This window comes from Bos indicus x Bos taurus, chromosome 26 (genome assembly GCF_003369695.1).
Source record: "Bos indicus x Bos taurus breed Angus x Brahman F1 hybrid chromosome 26, Bos_hybrid_MaternalHap_v2.0, whole genome shotgun sequence".
Lineage (NCBI taxonomy): Eukaryota > Metazoa > Chordata > Mammalia > Artiodactyla > Bovidae > Bos > Bos indicus x Bos taurus.
Window position 1 is genome coordinate 12,245,135 of NC_040101.1, and position 22,586 is coordinate 12,267,720.

Sequence of the window (22,586 nt, forward strand, 5' to 3'; positions counted from 1 at the left end):
TCCCAGCGCCCCGCTGGTGCCGGCCGTCTCCTTTGAACTACAGTTCCCAGAAGTCCTCTGGAGAAGTGATTCCCTCTCTCATTTCTAGGACCACAATTCACAGACACATCACCTTCCCGGAGGTTCTCTCTCTCTTTTTTCTTTTGACTCGAGCTGGCTGGGTTTCGCCGACCGGCCGGCGCACAGCGACGACGTGGTTCGCCGTGACACCGCACCGGGTTCCCTCAGCGGCCCGTCTTCCTCCCCTCTTAGCGATCCCCCTTGCAGGTCGTCGCCGCCGGCCTGAGCAGTGACCTGGCGGGCCGCGCCTGCGCTCTGCCCCATTTCCTGCCTGGCTGGTGGCGGCGGCCATTTTGTCCATCCTCCTCCTCCTCCTGCTCCTCCTGGTTGGAGCGCAGTGTCCGGAGCGGGCTGGGGGGAGAAAGCCCGAGAGCAGGGTTCGGTGCCTTTTCCTCTGTCCCCAACCGGTGCCCGGAGCCCCCCTCCCCTTCCTCCCCACCCCCTCCCCTCCCCGGCCCTGCCCTCCCCCTTGTCCCGGGATCGCTCCGTCGCACCCACCATGATGGAAGACGACGGGCAGCCCCGGACTCTGTGAGTACCCGAGACGGAGGGGGTACCAGGCGCTGGGAGACCGCCTGGCACCGCGGGACGCTGTGGGAGGGGAGCAGGAGTGCGGGGCCGAAGCTGGGACTTCTCAGTGGATCCTTGGCCGCGGTGGCGCGGACGCGAAGTGCATTCCTCATCTGTCCCTTTTTTCCTTGGAAGGGAAGCCCTCCCTTCCCCCCCAAATACAGTCACTTCCTGGGGTCCGGGTCTCGCTTCGACCTTTCCCTCTAGCTCCCTTCTTTGCACCCCCTTCCTAAGCTGGGTTTCTGCACGGCAGAGCCTGTCAGGCCCGGGAGAGCTCCTGCTCTCCGTCTGCTTCGGGAGCCCTGGGCTGGGCCGGGAGCTGCGGGTCCCCCCTCAACCCCCGCCCGACCATGGGGGCCGGGCCTGGTGGGGGTGGGCCTGGGGGTGGGATCGCAGCCACCTCCCACTGTGGGTCGCGAGGAATCGGCACTCGCGCCCTCCACGTCCCCGGCTCCAGTCGCTGCCGGCTCTTCTCCCTAAGTTGAACTCCCGGAGGAAGCCGGACGCTCGCCTGCAACTCTAGCCCCTACTCTGCCCCACGTGCCCGCGCCCACGCTGTCAGAAACACTCGCCCAGCGCCCGCTACTTTGAGAGTGAGAAAGGGATGCCTCTTGCCGCCGGAGCATCTTTTCCCTTCTTGGATGATGAAGTTTACTTTGAGCGCTACCTACGCTAAACTGACAACCAGTTGTTAAAACTGCTTTTGCTCTCATTGGTGTTATTTCCTCCTAATCTGTTTTTTGGGTCGAGACCTTCAGAGTTGGATAAATAGGGGTGTGTGTTTTTTTTTTTTTAATCGGCTCTTCGATGTGTGTCTTTTGAGCGCTCTTTCTTCGATCTTGCTGTTGCTCTTTATCTGAAGCCCAGTGTAATGAATGAATTTCATCTTCGAATTGCTTTTTCGAGTTTCCTTGCCTTTCTACTGAAGTAATGACTCAGCGTTTGCATTCCTTTGCAAATAGTGTGGCACTCCTTTCTTTTTTTCCTGCCCTTTTTTTTTTTGGAAGTGTGAGTAATTCCTAGTTACATGTTTAAGTTGGGTACCTTGGGTTTTCCTAACGTTTCGAAGCTCAGCACACCTGCCTCCGGTGCAGGGAGTCAGCCAGGTCGCTGCTTTGTTTTCTCTTCCCTCTCTGCCTGGTATTGATAGGATCATAGTCCACTTGGCTCTACTTGGGGACATTACTTTGGGGGGAATAGACGAAGGTGGATCGGTACTCAGAAGTTTGACCAGTTTCTCTTCTGTACTCCTAGCAAGGAAAGTGTGTTCTGTCAAGAAGGTAGATATCTGTGTTCAATATTGGTACAAGTTTGGCTTCTTGTCTTGTTGGGAGGGGGGAGATTACACTTTTTTGTTCCTGTTTCTCTAATGTCTCCCTAAAGTATCCGCTATTCTTTCTGAGAATTTGAGGCCAGCTTAAGCACATCAAATGCTTAGATGAAAAGCCTGCTTAGGAGAAGTTTTCAGTGTGTGTTTTGTGCTGTCTTCCATTTCTGCTGTCTTTTCCCAGAAGAGAGAATTGGGACAAGCTTGAAATTTGTCCTCTTGACATCTGTTGAAGCCAAGACTTGGGATTTAGTTAGCAATGTGTTCTTGGAAGGAAGCATCTGGGAAGGCTGAATTTAGGCCTAGCAAGCATGTATTTAACAAAGAGAAAAGTTACATTGTATTTAAAACTCTGAAATGTCATCATTGCATCATAATAGCTTCTGAATAATTGGTAAATTCTTGAGGCACCTTTCACTTCCACTGTATCTGTTTCTTATGAAGAATTCCTGGTTTTTATCATGCGAAATAAAATGCTATTGCAGTAGCCTTAATTCATATAACTACTTTACATCTGCCTTCTCTTCCATCTCTATCAGACCTTACTCCACAGACTAACTTGTCACTTAAGAATTCTTACCTCGACCTTCTCCAAACTCCTGTTCTTTCTCAGTATGTTTACAGCTGTCTAAAAATGTGACATGTATACATATAAGTACTGAAGCATCTTGAGCCTGGTTGTGCCTGCATGTCAGATGTCAGCACATGTTCGCTCTTCTTCCTTTTTCCTGCTCCCACTCTTCTCCATGGGAAGGTTTGTTGTTTTTTTTTTTTAGACAAGGACTGCTACATCTTCCTAGGTCTTACCCCTGCCTGGAACGTAAGAGGTACTCAACTATTTTACAATGATTTTACTTCTTTTCACTAAATTTAATATTAAGTCCGTTTTTTAAGAAATCCTGATTGATTTAAAATTATATATAGGCAGACATGGTCATACATGGTGTGGTCTGTTGATTTATATATATATATGTATTAAACCTCAAACGTACAATTTTGAGATAAAAGCAAATGTTTCACAATTACATTTTTGTCAGATTTTAATAAAAGTAATGCATATTTTACGTATTCTTAAAAGGTTCTTTTAGATACGAGTAACATGATGAAAAATTTGAAGGTGATTTTAGAGATTGATATCTAGTAGGGGTTTTGTTTATTTATGGAGATCCTTCTTTTATTTTACATTGTGATCTTTGGTTTGGGCTTTAAAGTGGTTGGTATGTTTTAAAACAATGTACTCTTAACAAAGTTTATCTTAAACTGTTTCCTTAAAATGCCTGTGTGTTACTAGTGAGGTTTTTTTCCTGCAGACACACACAAGCTAAGACATATGGTTCTATCATCAGAAAACAATATGGTGTTTATAGCCTAGGTAGGTCTTTAAATATTCATTACCTACAGTATTACTAATTTATTTGATGGTATTTAAAGTGATATAGAATTGCTTTGATGTTGAGCCTAAAGTTTGTCATATAGTTGCTTTGAAGGTCTGTTTTCTGATGTTCTTTGTTCTCATTTGACATTTGCGGGAGGTGGGGGGAGCTAATATATATTGGGTAATTTGGGATCTAAAAAAACAAATGAGAAAAATTATGTGTAAAACTGGTGTTGGAAGTGAACTGCCCAACACCTGCCTTGTAGGATTCACATTTCAGATTTGTGTTGTGGGTAACTTTGAGTGCAGTGATTTGATCCATGGTATTTCTGAATCTGTTATACAGCATTAAATGGTAATTGTGCTCTACTGTAGCTTCATTTTCTTCATCTATTCGATGTACCACAATGAATAGGAATTGTGGATCTGGGGTTATACATGGTGTGCAGAGCCATCTTGTAGGCTGTTTTCTTCCTTATAGAGACTCAGTCAAAAGGAGGAAATAAACCATTGATTTAGGGTATAATCTGACCATCCAAGGGCAATAGCAGAAGTAAATACTATTAAATCCTACTATAAAATTGATTACTCTACCAAGGGTTTGGCTGTATTGGGCCTGAAATTAAATTAAGCCTCTCATTCAATTTAATCGTATTCTGTTTCTCTAAAATGTGTGTGTGTGTGTGTGTTGATATTCCTTATATAGTTGGTCAGTTCAGTTATAAGTCCTGTACCTTTCTTCTGCCCTGCCTCCTTCCTAAAATGAAATATTGATAAATTGATCAGTTCATTAGAGGCCCATTGAAGAATATTGTTGCAAAATCTTCTCTTACGTAAGAATTTGCAAGAACAAAACCAAAAATGTTACTTAGCCATAGCATCTTGTGTAAAATGCTGTTAATTTTGACCTTTGTAGGGCTAATCTTTTCAGAGTGAGAGCACAGTCAGCGATGGAAAGTGTGATTAGTCTTCTGAAAGGCATGGTGTTCTTAAAATTCTGCGCAGTTTGACATAGGAAGTAGTTTGGCAATGTGGACTTTTGCCTACTGTGAAACTGCCAAATTCTAGTCTCAAATTTGATTTTAACCCTGATGTTAGGGATAAAGACACCATTTTGCATTTTTAATGTGTTAATTCCTACAGTTCCTGTTCTTAGAAGACAAAATAGACCTAACGTATGCTTTTTCCCCACCTTGAGTTAAAAAATGTTTCAGAATTCCCTAAGTATTTTCTCTTTTAATTGTCGGGTACGAGCGTTTGAGCTATTTGTCTTATTCTGTTATTCTGTGTTCTTCAAGTAGAAATGTTATATTTAAATCCTTGGAATGTTAGAATATGTTGACTGCCTCATAACCAAAGCAGAAAGAAAGTGTAGAAATGACATATAATTTAGAAGGAAAAAGGGTAATATTTCAGTATACTACCAAGACGTGATATTTTTGCCAGACCAAGCCTTGAATATTTTTGTTAGTATTTATTTTGGGACAGAAACTTTATGATAATGTCACGGTACTTAAGCTGTATAGTATAGTGTTTTAAAAGTTACAAGATATTTTTGTATTAAGTTGTATGGAGGATGAAGGCAAATGTCAATGAATGAATTACAGAACTCTGAGTGAAGGAAAAGGCAGTCTTGAGATTTGGGTATAATTTAGGTGAAATTATGTGTTGAATTGTATCCTTTTTATCCTGTCAGATTTAGATGTCTTACATGTGGTTATGGAAGGCCATTTTTATATTAGCTTCTGGAGTTTGCTGCTTTACCACTGAACTTTTAGTGAAAATATTTGAAAAATAGGAAACTTTAAAACTGGACTTTTTCTATAAGTATTTCATGACATCCTAAAATTAACCTTTTGCTCTTTGTTGCTCGAAATGTAAATTAATATATCTAAATGTGCCTTTAGAAATTCTTCAGAATTTGTATTGATGAGAAATAGATGGACTTGAAATAAAGATCCTATGAAACAGGATGCCCATGCACCCTGGACTCCATTCAAGTAACATTGGAGTTTTTCCTGGAAAGATGTTTAAACACTCATACAAATTTAAAATTATTTAAATCATTTACAATTTGTTACATAAAAGCAATACTTTTTACTTTGTTACTAGTTAGCTTTGATAGGTGAAACTCCTGTTCTCTTAGAAATGAGCTGCTGCTGCTGCTGCTGCTGCTGCTGCTGCTAAGTCGCTTCAGTCGTGTCTGACTGTGCGACCCCATAGACGGCAGCCCACCAGGCTCCTCTGTCCCTGGGATTCTCCAGGCAAGAACACTGGAGTGGGTTGCCATTTCCTTCTCCAGTGCTTCAGTTGTGTCCGACTCTGTGCGACCCTATGGACAGCAGCCCTGTCCATAGGATTCTGTAGGCAAGAATACTGGAGTGGGTTGCCATTAACTTCTCCACTTAGAAATGAGCTAACTGTTACTATTTTAGGTTAGATGAGTTTTAACACTTCAGAGACCAAGGTTATAGCTAGGTCTACCTTGTATAAAAAATTCCAAGGATTCAGACTCACAAACCCCTATGGGTTTAAAAGAAAAAAGAAAGGAGACAGGTGATTGTCTGGCTAGCTCAAAAGTCTGTAACCTTTCACTACTGCTGGGAGTGTGTCCTGCACAGCCTACTCATGGGTCTGCTCTTTAAATGTAACAAAAAAGGTAACATAGTGGACCTCAACCAGTTGGTCACTTGTTTAGTCTTCCATTCAAGTAACATTGGACTTAGGTTTCATTTTTAGGGTGTGTTAAAGTTATTAGGACCCATTACGATGAAATTCTTAGGTAAACAAGAAAATTGCTGTTCATTCTTAATCAGATTTTCTTCTTTTACACTTAACCTTACCTTTCTCAGTCTTGTTTTCCCTTTCAGAGTGTCCCAACTTAAACTCTGGCAACTGTAGATGCAAGGCTTATATTGGTCTCAATACATCGTTTCCAGATGTTATATATTACAGTTAGGAAAATAAAGCTTGTTTTCCTTTCCAGAAGAAACAGTGTTTAAATTTTACAAATATTGTTTGGTTTATGAGGATCATAACAGATGTGAGTTTTAGGAATTATACACTGAGTACCGGAAAGACTTAAAAAGTTTATTCAGCTAAATTGAGATAGGTCCATGATACAAGGTGGTCATCTTTGAGTGGCAGTATTCTTTTCTTTTAAACTTAACCTGTATATTAAATTTCTTAAACAATATATATATATTCAACTTGTAATTTTAAAAAGACAAATTTTTAGATATGTTATAGTCAAAAGTATGCCTGAATTTGTCTTTAATTTTTTCTGAATTTCTAGAGAAATCTTTATATTTGCTTTGTTATGTACATAAAGATGTATTTTGTTGATTCTGATGCATTTTAGACGAGGAAATTTTGTTATTTTACTCTGCTCTCCTGAAACAAAATAATGAAGACATACCATCAATGACAGTCTTATTACCAAGACATAAAAAAATCCTTCAATCTCTTGTGTGTTTTGCTATAACTTTGATTCTGTTCTCTGTTCACGTAATTGCTTTGGTTGAGGGTCTGAGGTAAACTAACCTTATATCTGATACCCCTCTATGATTGGGTGTTTTAATGAGTCAATATTTATGGTACTGTGTGTGTTATACATTATTTTGAATTGTGTTTCACATCTAAACATTGTAGTTTTCTTGAGACTGGTTTAAATTATTATTTTTATTCTAACACGAGAAAATGATATATAGGCTTTGGGGTGCAAAATCACATTGATTTGCTCTTTATAAAGTCTTTTGAAGTGATACTTTAGTGCCCTAAGAAGTTATGCTTTCCTAGGTGAGAGTTAATCTTACATACAAAGAATCAGGCTTAATTGGAAAAATTTGATTGGAGAGAGGAAGTTGAAATGAAAGATGATGTGTAAATGATAATGCTTTAGAGTCAGAGCTGAAGGGAGATTGCTGATAGTTGTTTTTTTTCTCTTCCCATACAGATACGTAGGTAACCTCTCCAGAGATGTGACAGAAGTTCTTATTCTTCAGTTATTCAGTCAGATTGGACCCTGTAAAAGCTGTAAAATGATCACAGAGGTAAGAGCTTCCCCGATCCAGGTGCTGACAGTTAGCATAATGTTTAACATTTTGAGATACATGAGTTGATTTGTATCATTTTAAGCCTCAGGTTACTAGATGGAGAGATTAGTGTTTTTTGTGTTGACTTGTTTGCTTTGACTGACAAATTAGGTTTAGAAGTCGAGAGGACAAAGTGTCTGCCCTTATTTTCAAATAGTCCTTCATGATGCTGCTGTCTTCAGGTGGTTATAAAAAATTGTTAGAGCTTATCTCAAAATACTGAGAAACTAGGTGATATTTCATCTATTTACAGTAAGAGTGTTACACTTGAATTTCAGGGGGTGGTGTGTGCAGAACATTGGCTTATTATGACCATAGTGCCACACAGGCATCCTGAGCATTGTTAGTAAATGCTGCCTGAGCAGCTTGATGAAGGTAGGAGTCTGAATTGAATTGTTAATTTATTTTCCTTTTTTCCCCCTCAAAATATTACTTTTTATACTTTGCTGGTCAGTGACTTGTGTTTCAGTTTATTCTCTTCTTCTTTTTTATTTGTTAACACTTCTTTTTTTTTGGACTATTCAGTTTGTGCCAGGTGCCATGGTAAGTGCTAGGGATACAGTGGTGAATAAAACAGTTCCTAGCCCTGTAGAATTTTCCAGTCTAATGAGGGAGACAGAGGCGTCAACAGGCACGAATGGTAATAGGATAGCAAATGCTGGGGAAGCTGGCGGTTTCCAGTGCTCTAGGAGCATATGGGTCCACATAGTCTCCAGTCAGGGGAGGGTTCTTGGAGGATTCAGAAAGGGTAGTGGAAACTGGCTAGATAGGAATCTGAGGAAGAAGGGAATCCAGGTAGAAGAATGTTGATCCAGCCCGGTAGACAGAGAGTGGGAGTTCTTGTGAGATTGAGAGAAAAATAAAAACCATAACATGGTTAAGTTTGGAATGGGATTCGTCTTCTGAGATGCCAGGAGATAAGGCAGGAGCATTCATCAGGGGCCAGAGCTGTGTTGAGGAGCTTGTGTGATGTCCTCAGACGGGAGAAACTGTTAAAAACCTCTAAAGCAAAGTGGCCTTTTGATCTCCTTTCCTACCTAACAGTGATTTTCTCTCTGTCTGGTGTATTACCTCTTCTTTCCTTCCTGTCTGTGATTATTACTCCTTCTCTCTTTTCATTCATCACACATTTCCTTCGTACTTGGCACCATTCAGAGCACTGGGAACATACTGCAGAGCTAGACCAGCAGGGTGCCCAAGAGTTCACATATTAATGAGAGTATTGTCAACAACAGTAAACTGTCGTGGAAAACCGTGAACGGTGATTCTGGATAGGGATAAGAGCTTTGAAGAGATGAAACAGTTCCGTAATGATGAGTGGAGTGTTGGTGCCGTGTAGCCTGGGTGGTGAGGGGAGGCGTCCTGCTGCCGTTGGTATCTGTTTTGTGAATGTAATAATAAAGGTTCATAAGGAGATGGGAATGGAAGTTGTCTAATTGAATGTTGAGGCTTTTTGGTTATGGTCTGTGATCCAGAAATCTCTCTCGTCAGTTGACTCAGCCAAATTTTAAAGGATCAAATGAGTCTTTTTCAGACTGTGGATGTTGGGTATGGGACCAGCCTGGTAATGATTGCTGTCAGAAATCATCACCTCTTTGAGCTGAGATGGGAATAACAAGATGGTGCTGCCTACATTAAGACCTGGAGGCAGAGGGAACAGCCCATACAAAAGCCTTGAGTTGGTAGTTAGCTTGGGTGTTTGAGGAACCAAAGACCAGGGTGGCTGGAGCCTGCTGAATGATGGGAAATGAGTAGGCAGGCAGGGTTTGGAATCAGTAGGGCAGTACCGGCCATGACAGGGTGCTTGGATCTTATTGTGGTTGCACCCGGGGCTTTAGGTTGGGTGGTAAAGTATTCCTGTTTGATTTCGGGGGAGGGGCTGTGCTGGGTCTTCATTGCGGGGCTTGGATTTTCTCTAGTCTTATATGCATTTTAAAGGTGACTGGAAAATGACTGTTGTAGGGAGGATGGATTGTAGGGGGCAAGGGGCTGAAGGAGAAGGAAACTAGCTGTGTCTGTTTCACTAGTCAAGGTAAGAGATGCTGTGGCGGACTTGTTCTTTAGAGTGGTAGCCACAGAAGTAGAGGTAGATAAATTTGAGATGAATTTTGGACGCAGCGTCAATAGGACTGGATTGGCCATGGAACACAGGGAAATGAAGACATCAAGAAAACCCCCTGAGATTCTTGTTTGTGGTTGTGTGGGTGGTAATGCTGTTTATTTGCTAAAATGAACATGACTGAAGGGGGCACAGGATGGATGGGGAGTGGTGAGAATCACGCTCTGTGTTGGCAGTGTTAAATTTAAGATGTGTTTTAGACATATATCAATAAATGGACATTATATATGGGCAGTTGGATAAATATTTTGGAACTCTGGGGAGACCAATGCTGATGATACTGGCTTGCAGTGATATTTGAAGCCATGGGACTGGATGAGATGTGGTTCGTAGAGCTAGAGATAGCGCTGAGAGAGGAGAGAGTAGGGGGGCCTAGGTGCGAGCCCTGGTGCATCTCAGCACTTGCCGTTCAGCCGCTAAGTCATGTCCGACTCTTTGTGATCCTGTGAACTGCAGCTCGCCAGGCTTTCCCCAACACTTAGTGACAGTGATAATTTGAGTTAAGAGGGAAAAATGCCTTCAGAAAGATTTCCAGTGAGGAAATAGGAAAACCAAGAGCATATGGTGAATCTAGAGGAGAATATTTAGAAGAGGAGGAGAGTTGTCAACTGTGTTGAATTCTGCTTGAAAGTCAAGATGAGGAAGAAAAGGGATCACAGAGATGGCAGAGAGGTCATTGGTGAGCTCAGCACAAAATTTCCTTGCCGTGGTTGGGTTAGAAACTGACTGGAGTGTGTTTAGGAAAGAATGGAATGTGAGAAAGTGGAAAGTCACTAGAAAGTGTTTTGAGAAACATTTGTTGGTTGTTGTTGTTGTTGTTTTTATTATTAACTTATATGCACAATCAGCCACTTGAGGGTAGAAGGGTTTGAAGTGAACTTTCATAATTTATCCATGTTGTACAACTCCTACACTTGAACTTGTAAATAGTTTTAAAGTCTCATATTTCTCTGCTTTGATATTTATGTCATCCAACAAAAATTGGTGACAACATCAAGGTAAGGACACAGTCAGTTTTAAATTTTTTTTCCCTTTGGGTGCACAGCATGTGGTATGTTAGGGATCTAACCCGTGGCCTTGGAAGCATGGGTCTTAATCACTGGACCACCAGGGAAGCCCCCAGAGCGTCCCTTGGTAGTGGTGTAAATGGAACGCTTTCAAAGGCCATGAACTCCACTGCCGAGTATTGGTTTCCTTTCATCAGTTTCATTTCAGTGTGTGAGAAATCTCTTTCTTGCCCTTATGATGTTCTACTTTAGATATTTTATCTTAGACTGTAGCTGCTTTCCCTGTATACATGTGTGTATGTGTGTGCTCAGATGCTGTGTTGTGTCTGGCTTTTTGCCACCCCATGGACTGTAGCCTGCCAGGCTCCTCTGTCCATGGGAGTCTCCAGGCAAGGATACTGGAGTGGGTTGCCACGCCCTCCTCCAGGGGATCTTCCCAACCCAGGGATCAAACTTGAGTTTCTTAAGGGCTCTTCCATTGGCAGGCAGATTCTTTACCACTAGCGCCACCTGGGAAGCTCCACCTCCATATACTATAGTAAGTGTACATTACCAATTCTAAGGCAAATGTTAAAATTTAATTTTAACATCTCTGACAGTGACAAAAAAAATCAATGGTGTCTTAAGTGAGATGAAATGCAGTGTGATACGAATATATAAGTGTGTGTACACATGTATGTGCGTACATTGAATGGGATCTGACCTACTGCTAGTTAGAGAAATCTGCAGTCAGTATGCACAAGTAGACTAATTACCTGAAGCCTGTCACAGTTGTACTCTACCATTGGATTCCTGTACATTTTACTAGTTATCCACGTTTTCCTTTGAGACCATCAGGAAAAGAGGTAGGATAAAGAGGAAAGCTGACTAGCACAGACTTAGCATCTTACTTGAGATCCTTTCTTCAATGAATGTTACTGGTAAATGTCAACTCTTTCACAAAAGGAATTTGAATGTGTGCTTCTCTTTGGAGCCTTTACCCGTTTCCTTTCTCTGCCTCGCGAGTACAACAGAGTTCACGTTCACGTGGCTACAGTAGGGTTTTGTGTGAGAGCCCACAGTTTTCTTGTCAGTATTAACGATTACACTTTTTTTCCCTCAAGGAAATGCCTTCTGGTTGCTTCACCACTATTGTTTTAGACGTCTTATTTTGGATTTTTCTTCTAAAACTTTCCTGGAATGAAAAACAGTGGTTGTTGAAAAGAGCTTTATTTTATCTGGTATTTTTAATCCCTTGTAAGTGCAACTGGAATTGCCATATTTTAAATATTATTTTTAGTGTATTTTACATTGAACAGTGATGAATATTTTTAGCCTACATAAAACATATTTGTACAATTGTATAGCTGTTCATTGTAGGTTGCTGTCTTACAAAAATTGATTTCCATTTTGGTTCATAAGTGATATAGTTGCTATAATTTAGGTACTTTCTTTTATATTGTTGTGTTTTTTTGTTATTGTTGATAATTTTATATTGTTGTTTATTTAATATTTATTGGTGTTGTATTAGACACTCTTATATTGGCATTTTCTGATGTAAAATCATAGCTTTGCCTTGGAATATTTTATTCAGACACATTTTCAGAAAACCTTTTCGTAATCACTAGTACATTTTTCTGGTCTTTGGAAGGCCAAATTCAAAGTGTATAGAATCTCCAATGCTTTCAAAGCTTTTGAAAGGGATTTCATTTCAACACTTGATTATAAATCTGAAATTTTTCAGTTTCCATTCTTATTCCTTCCTTATCCAGAGAAATATATCATCTTGTTTCATCATGTATAGTACTAATCCTAGTTTCGATCAGGAGTAAAGTTTGTAAAGTTGGTTCATTTCTGTATTTTTTTATAGTCATGGGATACAGTTTATGAAGGATTATGATGCTTAAATAGAGTTCATCCCTTTGAAAATAATGTTGGGAGAGGAGAGCAGTGGTAAGGCGTGGTCCTCATCTCTCAGATCTGAGCTTGTTTTGTTTAGTATAAACTTCTGTTTTATATTTAACATTTCACCAGAATCCTATATTTTTATTTAATACTGATAGTCATGATTCTCTACTGCTTTGTAGTTCTGCTTGAGTACAACAATATTCTGAGGTACAAAGCCAAGTATAGGTGTAAATCTTATAAAGTGTTCGGCTTTGTAAAGTGTTAGGCTTTCATAAGCTTATACAGTCTCACCTCGTACATTCCTAGCTATCAGTAATGTTTTTTCCTGGATTTTCTTCTCAGCAACCCGACAGCAGAAGGGTCAACTCTTCTGTTGGGTTTTCTGTTTTGCAGCATACAAGCAATGACCCATATTGCTTTGTGGAATTTTATGAGCACAGAGATGCAGCTGCTGCGTTAGCTGCTATGAATGGGAGAAAAATTTTGGGAAAGGTAAGATCATAAATGATGGCACCTTATGAGTATATCCATCTGCATGTCAGATTAGTTTGTGTTCTTTCTTAGCAAGTTTTTAAACAAATACTCAGCTCTGCCAAGTGATGGTTTTGTTTTCTTCAGCTTAGTGCTTTTACCAAAATTCATTCTGCTTGATAAATGATTTAATAAGTGGTAAGTGGTATGAATCATAATGACATGCCTAATAATTTTATGAAATATAATCTTTATTTTTAGGAGGTCAAAGTAAACTGGGCAACAACACCAAGTAGCCAGAAAAAAGATACTTCCAGTAAGTACTCCTGCTGCATTTTACGGAAGAGTTCTGAAATTACCCTGGCAGCATTACCAGCTCACACAGGGCTTTGTCTTCCTTTTAGCGTTGCCTAAAAAAAGGTTTAGTCCCTGACTTCTTAAATATTTGATTACTAAATGCTTTGATTTCAGATCATTTCCACGTGTTTGTTGGAGATTTGAGTCCAGAAATCACAACAGAAGATATCAAATCAGCATTTGCCCCCTTTGGTAAAATATCGTAAGTATCATAATCAATACTATATTCAATAGCAATAGGCAAAAGTGTATATGATGAACTTGTATCAGAGTTAAGAGTTTCTTTCCCTAGTTAGTGTGATTTTTTTTGTTTGTTGTTTGTTTGGTTTTTTTGATTAGTAGATGTTGTTGAAAATGTTAATGTCATTTCAATGTTTTGGGGTCTTGTTTTCATCTAATCCTGTGTATAACATGTGAAAAAATTTTAAGTGATTCTATTTGTTATCTTTAAAGCAGATGTTTGGGTGGTAATGCCTATTATAAAGTCTAGCTTTTGTCAAATGTTTTCAAAATTTGGTTGTTAAAGATACTGGTTAACCAAAATTAAATGTGATTTGCGTTGTGTATTAAACTTTTATAGAAGGAATTTATAAGTGGGGAAAAGTAGGGAAATCCTTGGGTATATTGTGAAATTAGAAATGTATATGTTATTATAATGATAAATGTGTTTTGATATTTTAGCTGAAAAGTAGCACTATTACAGTATGAAAATGTTTCAATGTCTGAGCCATAAATGTGGGATTAATTAGTAGATTATGGTGTTTGATTCTGCTAGTTAGGGCCAAATTGTGGTTTATTTATTTTTTTAAACAAAGTTTATGCTCAGATTTTACTGTATTGTTACTTGATCTAATATATTGGAAAATTAAAAGTGGTTACAAGTTCTGTAAAATGTTTATCACAATTTATCTAGTTAAAATCACATTATTTTATGTATTTATTTCCTGTAGATTTAAGTTAAATGTTTTAGTACTTTACAAAAATATGTTTCACCTAAGAACAACAATATTTCTCTCTACAGTTTGTTGTTCTGTAGATTTTATTTGATAGATGTAATTCTTAATTTTCTATTTTGATATTTGCTTTGCTTTTTAATCTCTAATAAATGTGGTAAGTAGTACTGTTTTAAAAATCAGTGTAAAAAATAATACAGGTTGCTGTTTTTCAATCTTTATTTATACCTGAGACCTGCAGTTTTTCTAAAGTCCAAGTCACAATTAAAAGTAATAGCATTCTGGTTATTTTGCAGAATTGCTCATAAGAATGGACAGGATCTTGAAGGCTAACTGCAAGGAACTGTGCACACTGGAACTCAGTTGTAGATTTTTTTCTCATTTCTATTTATTATTATTATACATTATTTATATATACATATTTTAGTATTTACATTTTAACATTCTATATTCAGTGGAGTTCTATATTTCCAATCATTTTAACTTACTCACTAAAATTTCTGTGTAAATCTGTTGTTTTCGTACTGGTGTGCTTAGCATTGTTGTTAGTTTTTTATTCTCCTTTCTTAAATTTCTGAAAATGTCAATTTTTCAAAATTTACAGCTGCCCAAACTCCAAAATGATGGTAGAGAATTGACCAAGAAAAATAAAGAAATCTGTTAACAGGCCATGTATGCCTTTTTAATTCCTATTTTTTCCTCTTTTTCAATTTTTTAATATTTCATATATTTTGTATCACTAGGCAGAAAACATTTAACTATTTAGAGTTTGCATGGTAAAGTAGTTAGCATTGTTACAGTAATTTATAGAACCAGTAAACCTTAGCGGACACTAGCCGATAGAATATTAGCAAAGGAAACTATTGTTCCTATTAATCTTCAGATTTGAGCATTTAGTTTAGAAAGCACAGGCTATTTGATTAGGTTGCATGTTTATTACATGTTTTTGTCCTACTGCTTTTTTCTAACAGGTAAAGAAGCGTTAGGGAGAGTTCAGGAATGGCTGTAGTTAATTAGGGCTAACTGAAATTTTATTTAAAAAAATGCTCACAATACAGTGTGTGTGGTTCCTTTTAGTTTTTATTTTGAGGATGACTCTCACTTCCCTCATTTAGCTGTGCTTCTTTTCACAGGGATGCCCGAGTAGTTAAAGACATGGCAACTGGAAAATCCAAAGGCTATGGCTTTGTGTCTTTTTATAATAAACTGGTATGTTCTTTCGGCTCAATTTGAATTTAATACAAAATTCAGTCATCAGTAAATGTTTTTGGATGTTAACAAACACGATGATTGTGTGATTTTGTTTGTTTGAGTAATAGAGCATAGTTCTTTTTTTTTTTTTTTTCCATAAGCTTGGAAATAAATGGGAAAAGATAGGCTGGTTATAAGGTGATGATAAGGGAGAATATTGAAGTTTGCAGTTGTGACTTGGTATGGGTAAGATGTGTTAGAAATAAAACTCAAAATTAGGACGCATGAGCTAACCTCAGAATTTGGAGGGAAGGTAAATTATATTTGTCTTAACCATGAAAATCTCAATTTTAACTTCTTAATTATATTATCTGTATTTTTGTAGCTGGGATGGTAATGACTACAGCAAGTTATGTAAATGAAATTTTAGGCAATTCATATTGATTTTTGCATGTATTTAAGAAAAAGGCACCAAATATCTAAGCATTTGCATTAACTGTAACATCAGATAATATAATGGGCTTTGATATTAACATTTTGGAACAGTTTCAACACTAAATTGCACGTTCTGTTGAAGCAGGAAGATAAAGGGACGAGCGTTGTAGTTTTTTTGGCTGTTCTGAGTCTTAGTTGTGGTGCGTGTGATTCCTAGTTTTCCCTGTGCGTGCAGGCTCTTTAGTTAGAGGCATGCAGGATCTAGTTCCCTGACCAGGGGTTGGCCCCAGGCCCCCTGCAATGGGAGCCCGGAATCCCAGGCACTGGGCCACGAGGGAAGGCCTTGGAGTCACGTTGTGTTTTCGATTAGATTCTTTGCAAATGCACATTAACCTCTATAATCTAAACTCACTTTTGGGGGAACTCCCTGGCGTTCCAGTGATTAGGACTCTGCAGTCCCATTGCAGAGCGTCTGGACTCGATCTCTGGTTGGGGACCTAAGATCTTGCATGCCATGTGGCATGGCCAAAAAGAAGGTTTTTTTAAAACATTCTAAATCAACGCAGAAGCTTTTTGTCTTAAGCTTTAAATCTTGTGTCATAGTCATGTGTGTATGCATATGTGCTAAGTCATTTCAGTCGTGTCCAACTCTTTGTGATCCCAGGGACTATAGCCCACCAGGATTCTCTGTCCATGGGATTCTCCAGGCAAGAATACTGGAGTGGGTTGCTATGTCCTCCTCCAAGGGATCTTCCTGACCCAGAGATCAAACCCTTCTCTCTTAGTCTCCTGCATTGGCAGGCAGGTTCTTTACCACTACATCACCTGGGAAGCCCTGTCATAATCATAATCCATTGCTATTAAAATGTAGATTTGGTAAGGGATAAGATGATTTAGACCATAATATCAAGAGTTTTTAGATACTCTACAGTAAATGTTATGTTACGGATCAACAAGATATTTAAAAACAACTGTGTCCCTTTTCTTGGTTATAAGTGGGATTGTGATTTTTCTCCTTGCATGTTTGAATTATAAATTTCCCTTGATGCTTAAATGCTGTTCCTAGTATCTTAAAATGTATAAATAAACATTGCTGTAATGAGTCACTTACTGATAAGATTTTTTGTATCCAGAAATGCCAACATTTTATTTCATCTTAGTGAGTCTTGTGTACCATTATTTTCTGTGTTGGTAATCGCTCTTTTCCTTATTTCCTTCACAGGATGCAGAAAATGCAATTGTGCATATGGGAGGGCAGTGGTTGGGTGGCCGTCAGATCAGAACCAATTGGGCCACACGTAAACCACCTGCACCTAAAAGTACACAAGAAAGTAAGCTGCGTCTGCTTTTGTGTTTTTAACGGCACTTCACAGAATCGTCTATTCGTATAGTCTTCATTTCTTAAAATTTAACTTTGTTAGCATTGTAAGACTCGTTTAATTTTCCATATATTTATCTGAAAATAACTGGGCTTTGATGTAAGTATATTTGAAGCTGTGAACCAGCTGGGTTCATAGGTCAAATCAATAGTGTCAAGGAGAAAAAAGTTCTGTTTCTCCCCACAGTGAGGCATATCTCATATCTTTATAGTATTAAGTAACCCATTTTATAATGCTGTATAACCGTCAACACTTTTTTCTTTCTTTCTACATACAGATAACACTAAGCAGTTGAGATTTGAAGATGTAGTAAACCAGTCAAGTCCAAAAAACTGTACTGTGTACTGTGGAGGAATTGCTTCTGGCTTAACAGGTATAGTGAATCTTTTTTCCTAGTTCCCTTCTCTGTGGAGCTTCATCATCATTAGTAGTAATTTCTTGATAACATGAACCTTAAATATTTTTACATTTTTTGTATGTTTATTTTTCAGATCAGCTTATGAGGCAGACCTTCTCACCATTTGGGCAAATTATGGAAATCAGAGTTTTTCCAGAAAAGGGCTATTCATTTGTCAGGTATAATTCTACCTTACATGTGATCCATTCCCTTCAGTTATATTATTTGATCCCCTCAAGTATGTGTTTGTTAATTTAGTACTTCTTTGCAATATAGAACTTTAAACTGCCTACATGATGTGCTTTAGGAAAATACCAAGTTGATAGGTTTAAGCTAAGGGGTTTCTGTATTACTAAGTTTTTTTTTAAAAAAACCTCCTTCTCTTCCTCTCTCAGATTTTCTACCCACGAAAGTGCGGCTCATGCCATTGTTTCGGTGAATGGTACTACAATTGAAGGACATGTTGTTAAATGCTATTGGGGTAAAGAATCTCCTGATATGACTAAAAACTTTCAACAGGTAATTCGATTTTTCGTAGCACTTTTTAAGGTTTCCATCTTACATATCTACATAAGAGCTTTAGAAAGTCTGTAAAAGAAAGCAAACAAAAAAAAAAGCATATAGCTGCTTTCAGTTGATTTTATTAATGCTATTTCAAAAGTGATTATTTTACGGTATTAACTGAATCTTAATACTTTCTTTTCACAGGTGTCACCACCCCAATAAACTTAGACAATGATAAATAACAGAGTCCTATTCACATAAGGGTGCTTACTTAGTTTTTCTCTTCCTTGTCTCCCACTTTCTTCAAATACTGTGTTTCTTACTCATTTCCTAAAACAGTAATTTGCTTTTTCCTAGGTTGACTATAGTCAGTGGGGCCAGTGGAGCCAAGTTTATGGAAACCCACAACAGTATGGACAGTATATGGCAAATGGGTGGCAAGTACCGCCTTATGGAGTATACGGGCAGCCATGGAATCAACAAGGATTTGGAGTAGAGTAAGTTGTTTGAGTTTTTCCAGTGTAGAAACAGATGAAGTTCCAGCAAAAGGAATCTAAAAGTATGTTTTACTGGGGAGAATCTTTGTAAATTAAATACATTGAACTATGTGGTATTATAAACATTGTAGAAGCCTTATGAAAAATGCTAAAACTTTGCTTTTTATAATCTAGGTGGAAAGGGAGGTTGGGATAGCATTTGATGTGTCCTACTCACTCTGTGAGCAGTTGGTAGAGTTTGACTTATATTTCTAATTCACCATTTTATCTACTTATTTACTTTTGTATGGAAAAGATCTTTTGTCTTATTTATGTTCAGAAATTTAATGCTTCATGCCTATTACCTTGTGTGAGAAGTCTCCCAAGATTTATCTAATACAAAGCAGCTTACCCTTTTTGTTTTATGGGTCAATTGCGTTGTTCCTTATACTTTTTCCCCCTGGGCCAGCCTAGATCTTTATTCTCAGCATTTGCTCCTCCCCCTTCCAGTGTAAACATGTGTTTTTTAAATTGCTTATAAATTGATACACGTATTTACTATGTGTGCAGTATTTGGAGGGTAGATGTGTTGAATCATTTGTTATTTTTTTTTTAAAATCAGCTTCTAGATATTTATCAGACAACATTATGTTGTCTAAACAAAAATTTAAGACAATATTAAAACATTTTGCATATATGGCTAGATATGTAACATTTATTACTTTGCTCTTTGTTGTAAGTATCTTGATTTCTTGTCTATTCTGTGATTAGGCTCTGCTTGATTTCTGTGTAAATGTATAGATGATTTTTTTATTTGTGTTGGCTGAAGTTTTTTCTTTTTCTTTCTTTCTTCCAAGTCAATCACCTTCAGCTGCTTGGATGGGTGGATTTGGTGCTCAGCCTCCCCAAGGACAAGCCCCTCCCCCTGTAATACCTCCTCCCAACCAAGCTGGATATGGCATGGCCAGTTACCAAACACAGTGAGCGGGGACTCTAAACAAAATGTAATTCATGATAGCTTCAATTTCCTTGTGACACTCTGAAGACATGAAAGTAGACATCGGAAAATGAAAATATTTATTTTAAAAATTGAAATGTTTGGAACCTTTAGCACAGCTTTGCTTTGGTGAAGGACACATGTCTTCTAGTTCTGCCTTTTTAAGTTTTTGTTCATGATGGATATGAACATGATTTTTCTTTGTGTATAAAAACTAAAATAAAGTGAATAAAAAATTCTGACTACAAATTTTGATATAATAGGAGAAATGGGTAATACATTTTGATTCTTAGATACTATTCCATTTTTATCTTGCTGTTCAGTATTTTAACTCACTGTGTTTTTAAAAGAGCAAAAAAGGGAGGATCGTGAAAAACTGGGAATCACATATAAGTTCATCCTGAATTTTGATACTCCCCTCCCCTCCCCCGAGGTGGACCACATTCGAAGTCAGCAGGAAAAAAAAAGTGATATTGAGAAGAAATGCATGATTTTGGAGTCGCTTTGGAGGAAATACTTTCTCTGTGCCTAAAGAAACTGAAACCAGACTGATAAAAGAAATTTTGTAACCTAAATAAGGAACAGCATTGTCTGACTTGAGCAAATGTTGGTGGTCCACATTAAGACATATTTTTAAAACTTTAAAAAGTGTTCATAATTAAAACTGTAGTAAACTACATTTCATTTTGGGGGGGAAAATCCCAAGTATGGTGTTTGTATTAAAGTCAGACAGTCATACCTATGCTTTTACATGAACTTTAAATGATATACATTGTAAATATTGAATACAGTGTTTTAAAAGCATGCTTCAACATAGAAGTAGCAACAATGTAATTATTTGAAGTAACACTTAACACACTCCACTGCATTGAATGCAGTGGATGAATAAGAATGTTTAAGACTGACGTTTCCAAGGTTGGCTACTATGTAAGATTAAAATTATACAAATGACAGAAAAAGCCTTAATTTTAATTTCATACAAATCTGATGCATTAGTACATTTTAAAATGTCATTGGAAATTAGATTTTTTTTTTCTTTTTTCTCTTTTTGCTTTACATCATCTGGTATGTAAATACCTTGATTAAAACCTTGTAAGCCTATTTCAAGGTTCCTATAAGTTGTATAGTACAAGCGTTTTTAAAAAATCTTGGGGTGTTTTTTAAAATTAGATATATTTTGCCCAAGAATTTTTTTAACAAGATTGTTAAAACATCTTATTTAGACAGTTTGATGTACCAATTTATAATTGGATATTCAGCTTAAATAGTACACAGAGTTGTGACTTTTATTTTTAATTAATTTTTTCCTTGTGGGTAGTGTGCATGGGATGACAAGTCTGAACAGAACCTGAGCTGTATGAGTGCAGAGTTTGTAAATGATTTGATTGGGTAAGATTAACACTTGATTCTGAGGTATTTTTCAGGCCATGTGCATAAAATCTGCCTCAAATTTCTATCATAACAGGAATGTAAAAGAAAAATTCTATTTGAATTCTAACAGCTAGGGGGTGCAAATGTTTAGGCAGTGTATTTGAAATGTTTTGAAGTCTGGGCACCAAAATGAAAAAAAAACTCTTTACAGTTATACTATAAGATACAGTTAGCACCCACAAATTACTGGTTTTTAAACTTTTGAAGTCTTATAATTAGCTTTAAAATAATGGTTTTGTAAATTGGTCTCCACAGTAATTTTGGTATTTTCCTTCTTCCCCCATTTAGAAATTTATTAAATATGAAAATTTAGAGTCTGAAGTTGTTCGTCTTCAGGCCAAATTTTTTATGGGACTTTAGTTTTAACCACAGTACTCGTTTATTACATTCATCTATTATAAAATTTACCCTTATTTCTTTTGTTCATGGTTAGTATCTTTGGGGGACGTTATGGAAAATTTACTTTATATTTTATAAGGAAACACTCAAATTATTCAATTATGCCTCCTAGTTAAATTTTTCTTAAATATATGTGAAACTTGAACTAAACTCTCAGTTTGCCTTTTTTGGTCTGCCAGTAAATTAAGTAGCTTGTTGCAACACCAGACTAGTAAATACTGCATAGTAAACATGTGACTGAAGTCTTTTCATCTTAATCTGAAAGAACAAGATTATGTGCTCAGTTCAGTTAATGGAAATTATTAATATTTCTTATTAAATGGTTTTTAAAATATAAAGCTACTTATCCAAATGAAATGTACCATTTTAAAATACAACTATCAAGCTAACACAGACTCAAGACTATTTTATAACACAGAGTGAAGTCAGTGCTATCTTGATCCAATTTAAGCCTAAGAATCGTTGCCTTTTCCATGTTCATTAAAAACAGCAGCAAAGATTCTTTGGCAGCAAGAAAATGTTTATTTCATAATCACTTTGAGATTTATTTTTGGTGATGTGTTTCTGACTGCCACCTTTGCTCTGATCTCTCTACTAGTATTTCCCCTCATGCCATTACCACTTGATTTTCATGTCTGCTGGCAGTGAGAGGCTGAAATGACTGGCCAACTTAAGCCAAAGCTGTAAACAACAGTTGAAGTTAAGTCTTTCAATAAAGACTAGACTATATGAGTGACTTTTTCTTATTGTCGTTTATTACATAATTATCCTTCCAGGCTGCCATGAAATAGGAAATTCCATTTTGTTTTATGTTATTAGTTAAGGTATATGAAGTTTACCTGTATTCAGGACCTATTTCTGTGTTCTGTATAAGTGATAAACATCCATATGCTTTGCTGGATTAAAATTTAATTTCTGGATATGGAGGAGTAGAAATTTGCATCCTTCTAAAACTGTATGTTCTGTTGAATATTCAGTCGCTCAGTCATGTCCAACTCTTTGTGACCCCATGGACTGCAGCATGCTAGGCTTCCCTGTCCATCACCAACTCCTGGAGCTTGCTCAAACTAATTTCCATCGAGTTGGTGATGCCATCCAGCCATCTCTGTTGAATATTAATATAGTAAAATCTCATTAGAGTCCACAAGTAATGGGAA

At 37.7% G+C, this 22,586-nt stretch overlaps 1 protein-coding gene across 12 annotated transcripts; it reads left to right on the plus strand.

Annotated features, from left to right (window-relative positions):
- Window positions 1-82: 82 nt before the first annotated feature.
- Window positions 83-22,165, plus strand: TIAL1 (TIA1 cytotoxic granule associated RNA binding protein like 1). 12 transcript variants are annotated; one of them, XR_003508912.1, is made up of 14 exons: window positions 83-591; window positions 2,734-2,784; window positions 7,288-7,384; window positions 12,782-12,931; window positions 13,172-13,226; window positions 13,382-13,469; window positions 15,354-15,429; window positions 17,069-17,177; window positions 17,503-17,598; window positions 17,717-17,801; window positions 18,018-18,141; window positions 18,331-18,389; window positions 18,484-18,623; window positions 19,460-22,165. XR_003508912.1 is itself a non-coding variant. In XM_027529191.1 (13 exons), exons 1-13 carry the CDS (start codon window positions 560-562, stop codon window positions 19,584-19,586), a joined length of 1,230 nt encoding a protein of 409 aa, XP_027384992.1. In that variant the 5' UTR covers window positions 83-559; the 3' UTR covers window positions 19,587-22,165. The 12 variants fall into 12 exon arrangements, 10 of the variants coding, with proteins under 10 accessions (XP_027384992.1, XP_027384993.1, XP_027385000.1 ...); XR_003508911.1 differs by having other exon boundaries at window positions 18,331-18,623; XM_027529191.1 differs by lacking the exon at window positions 18,331-18,389.
- The last annotated feature ends 421 nt before the right edge of the window (window positions 22,166-22,586 follow it).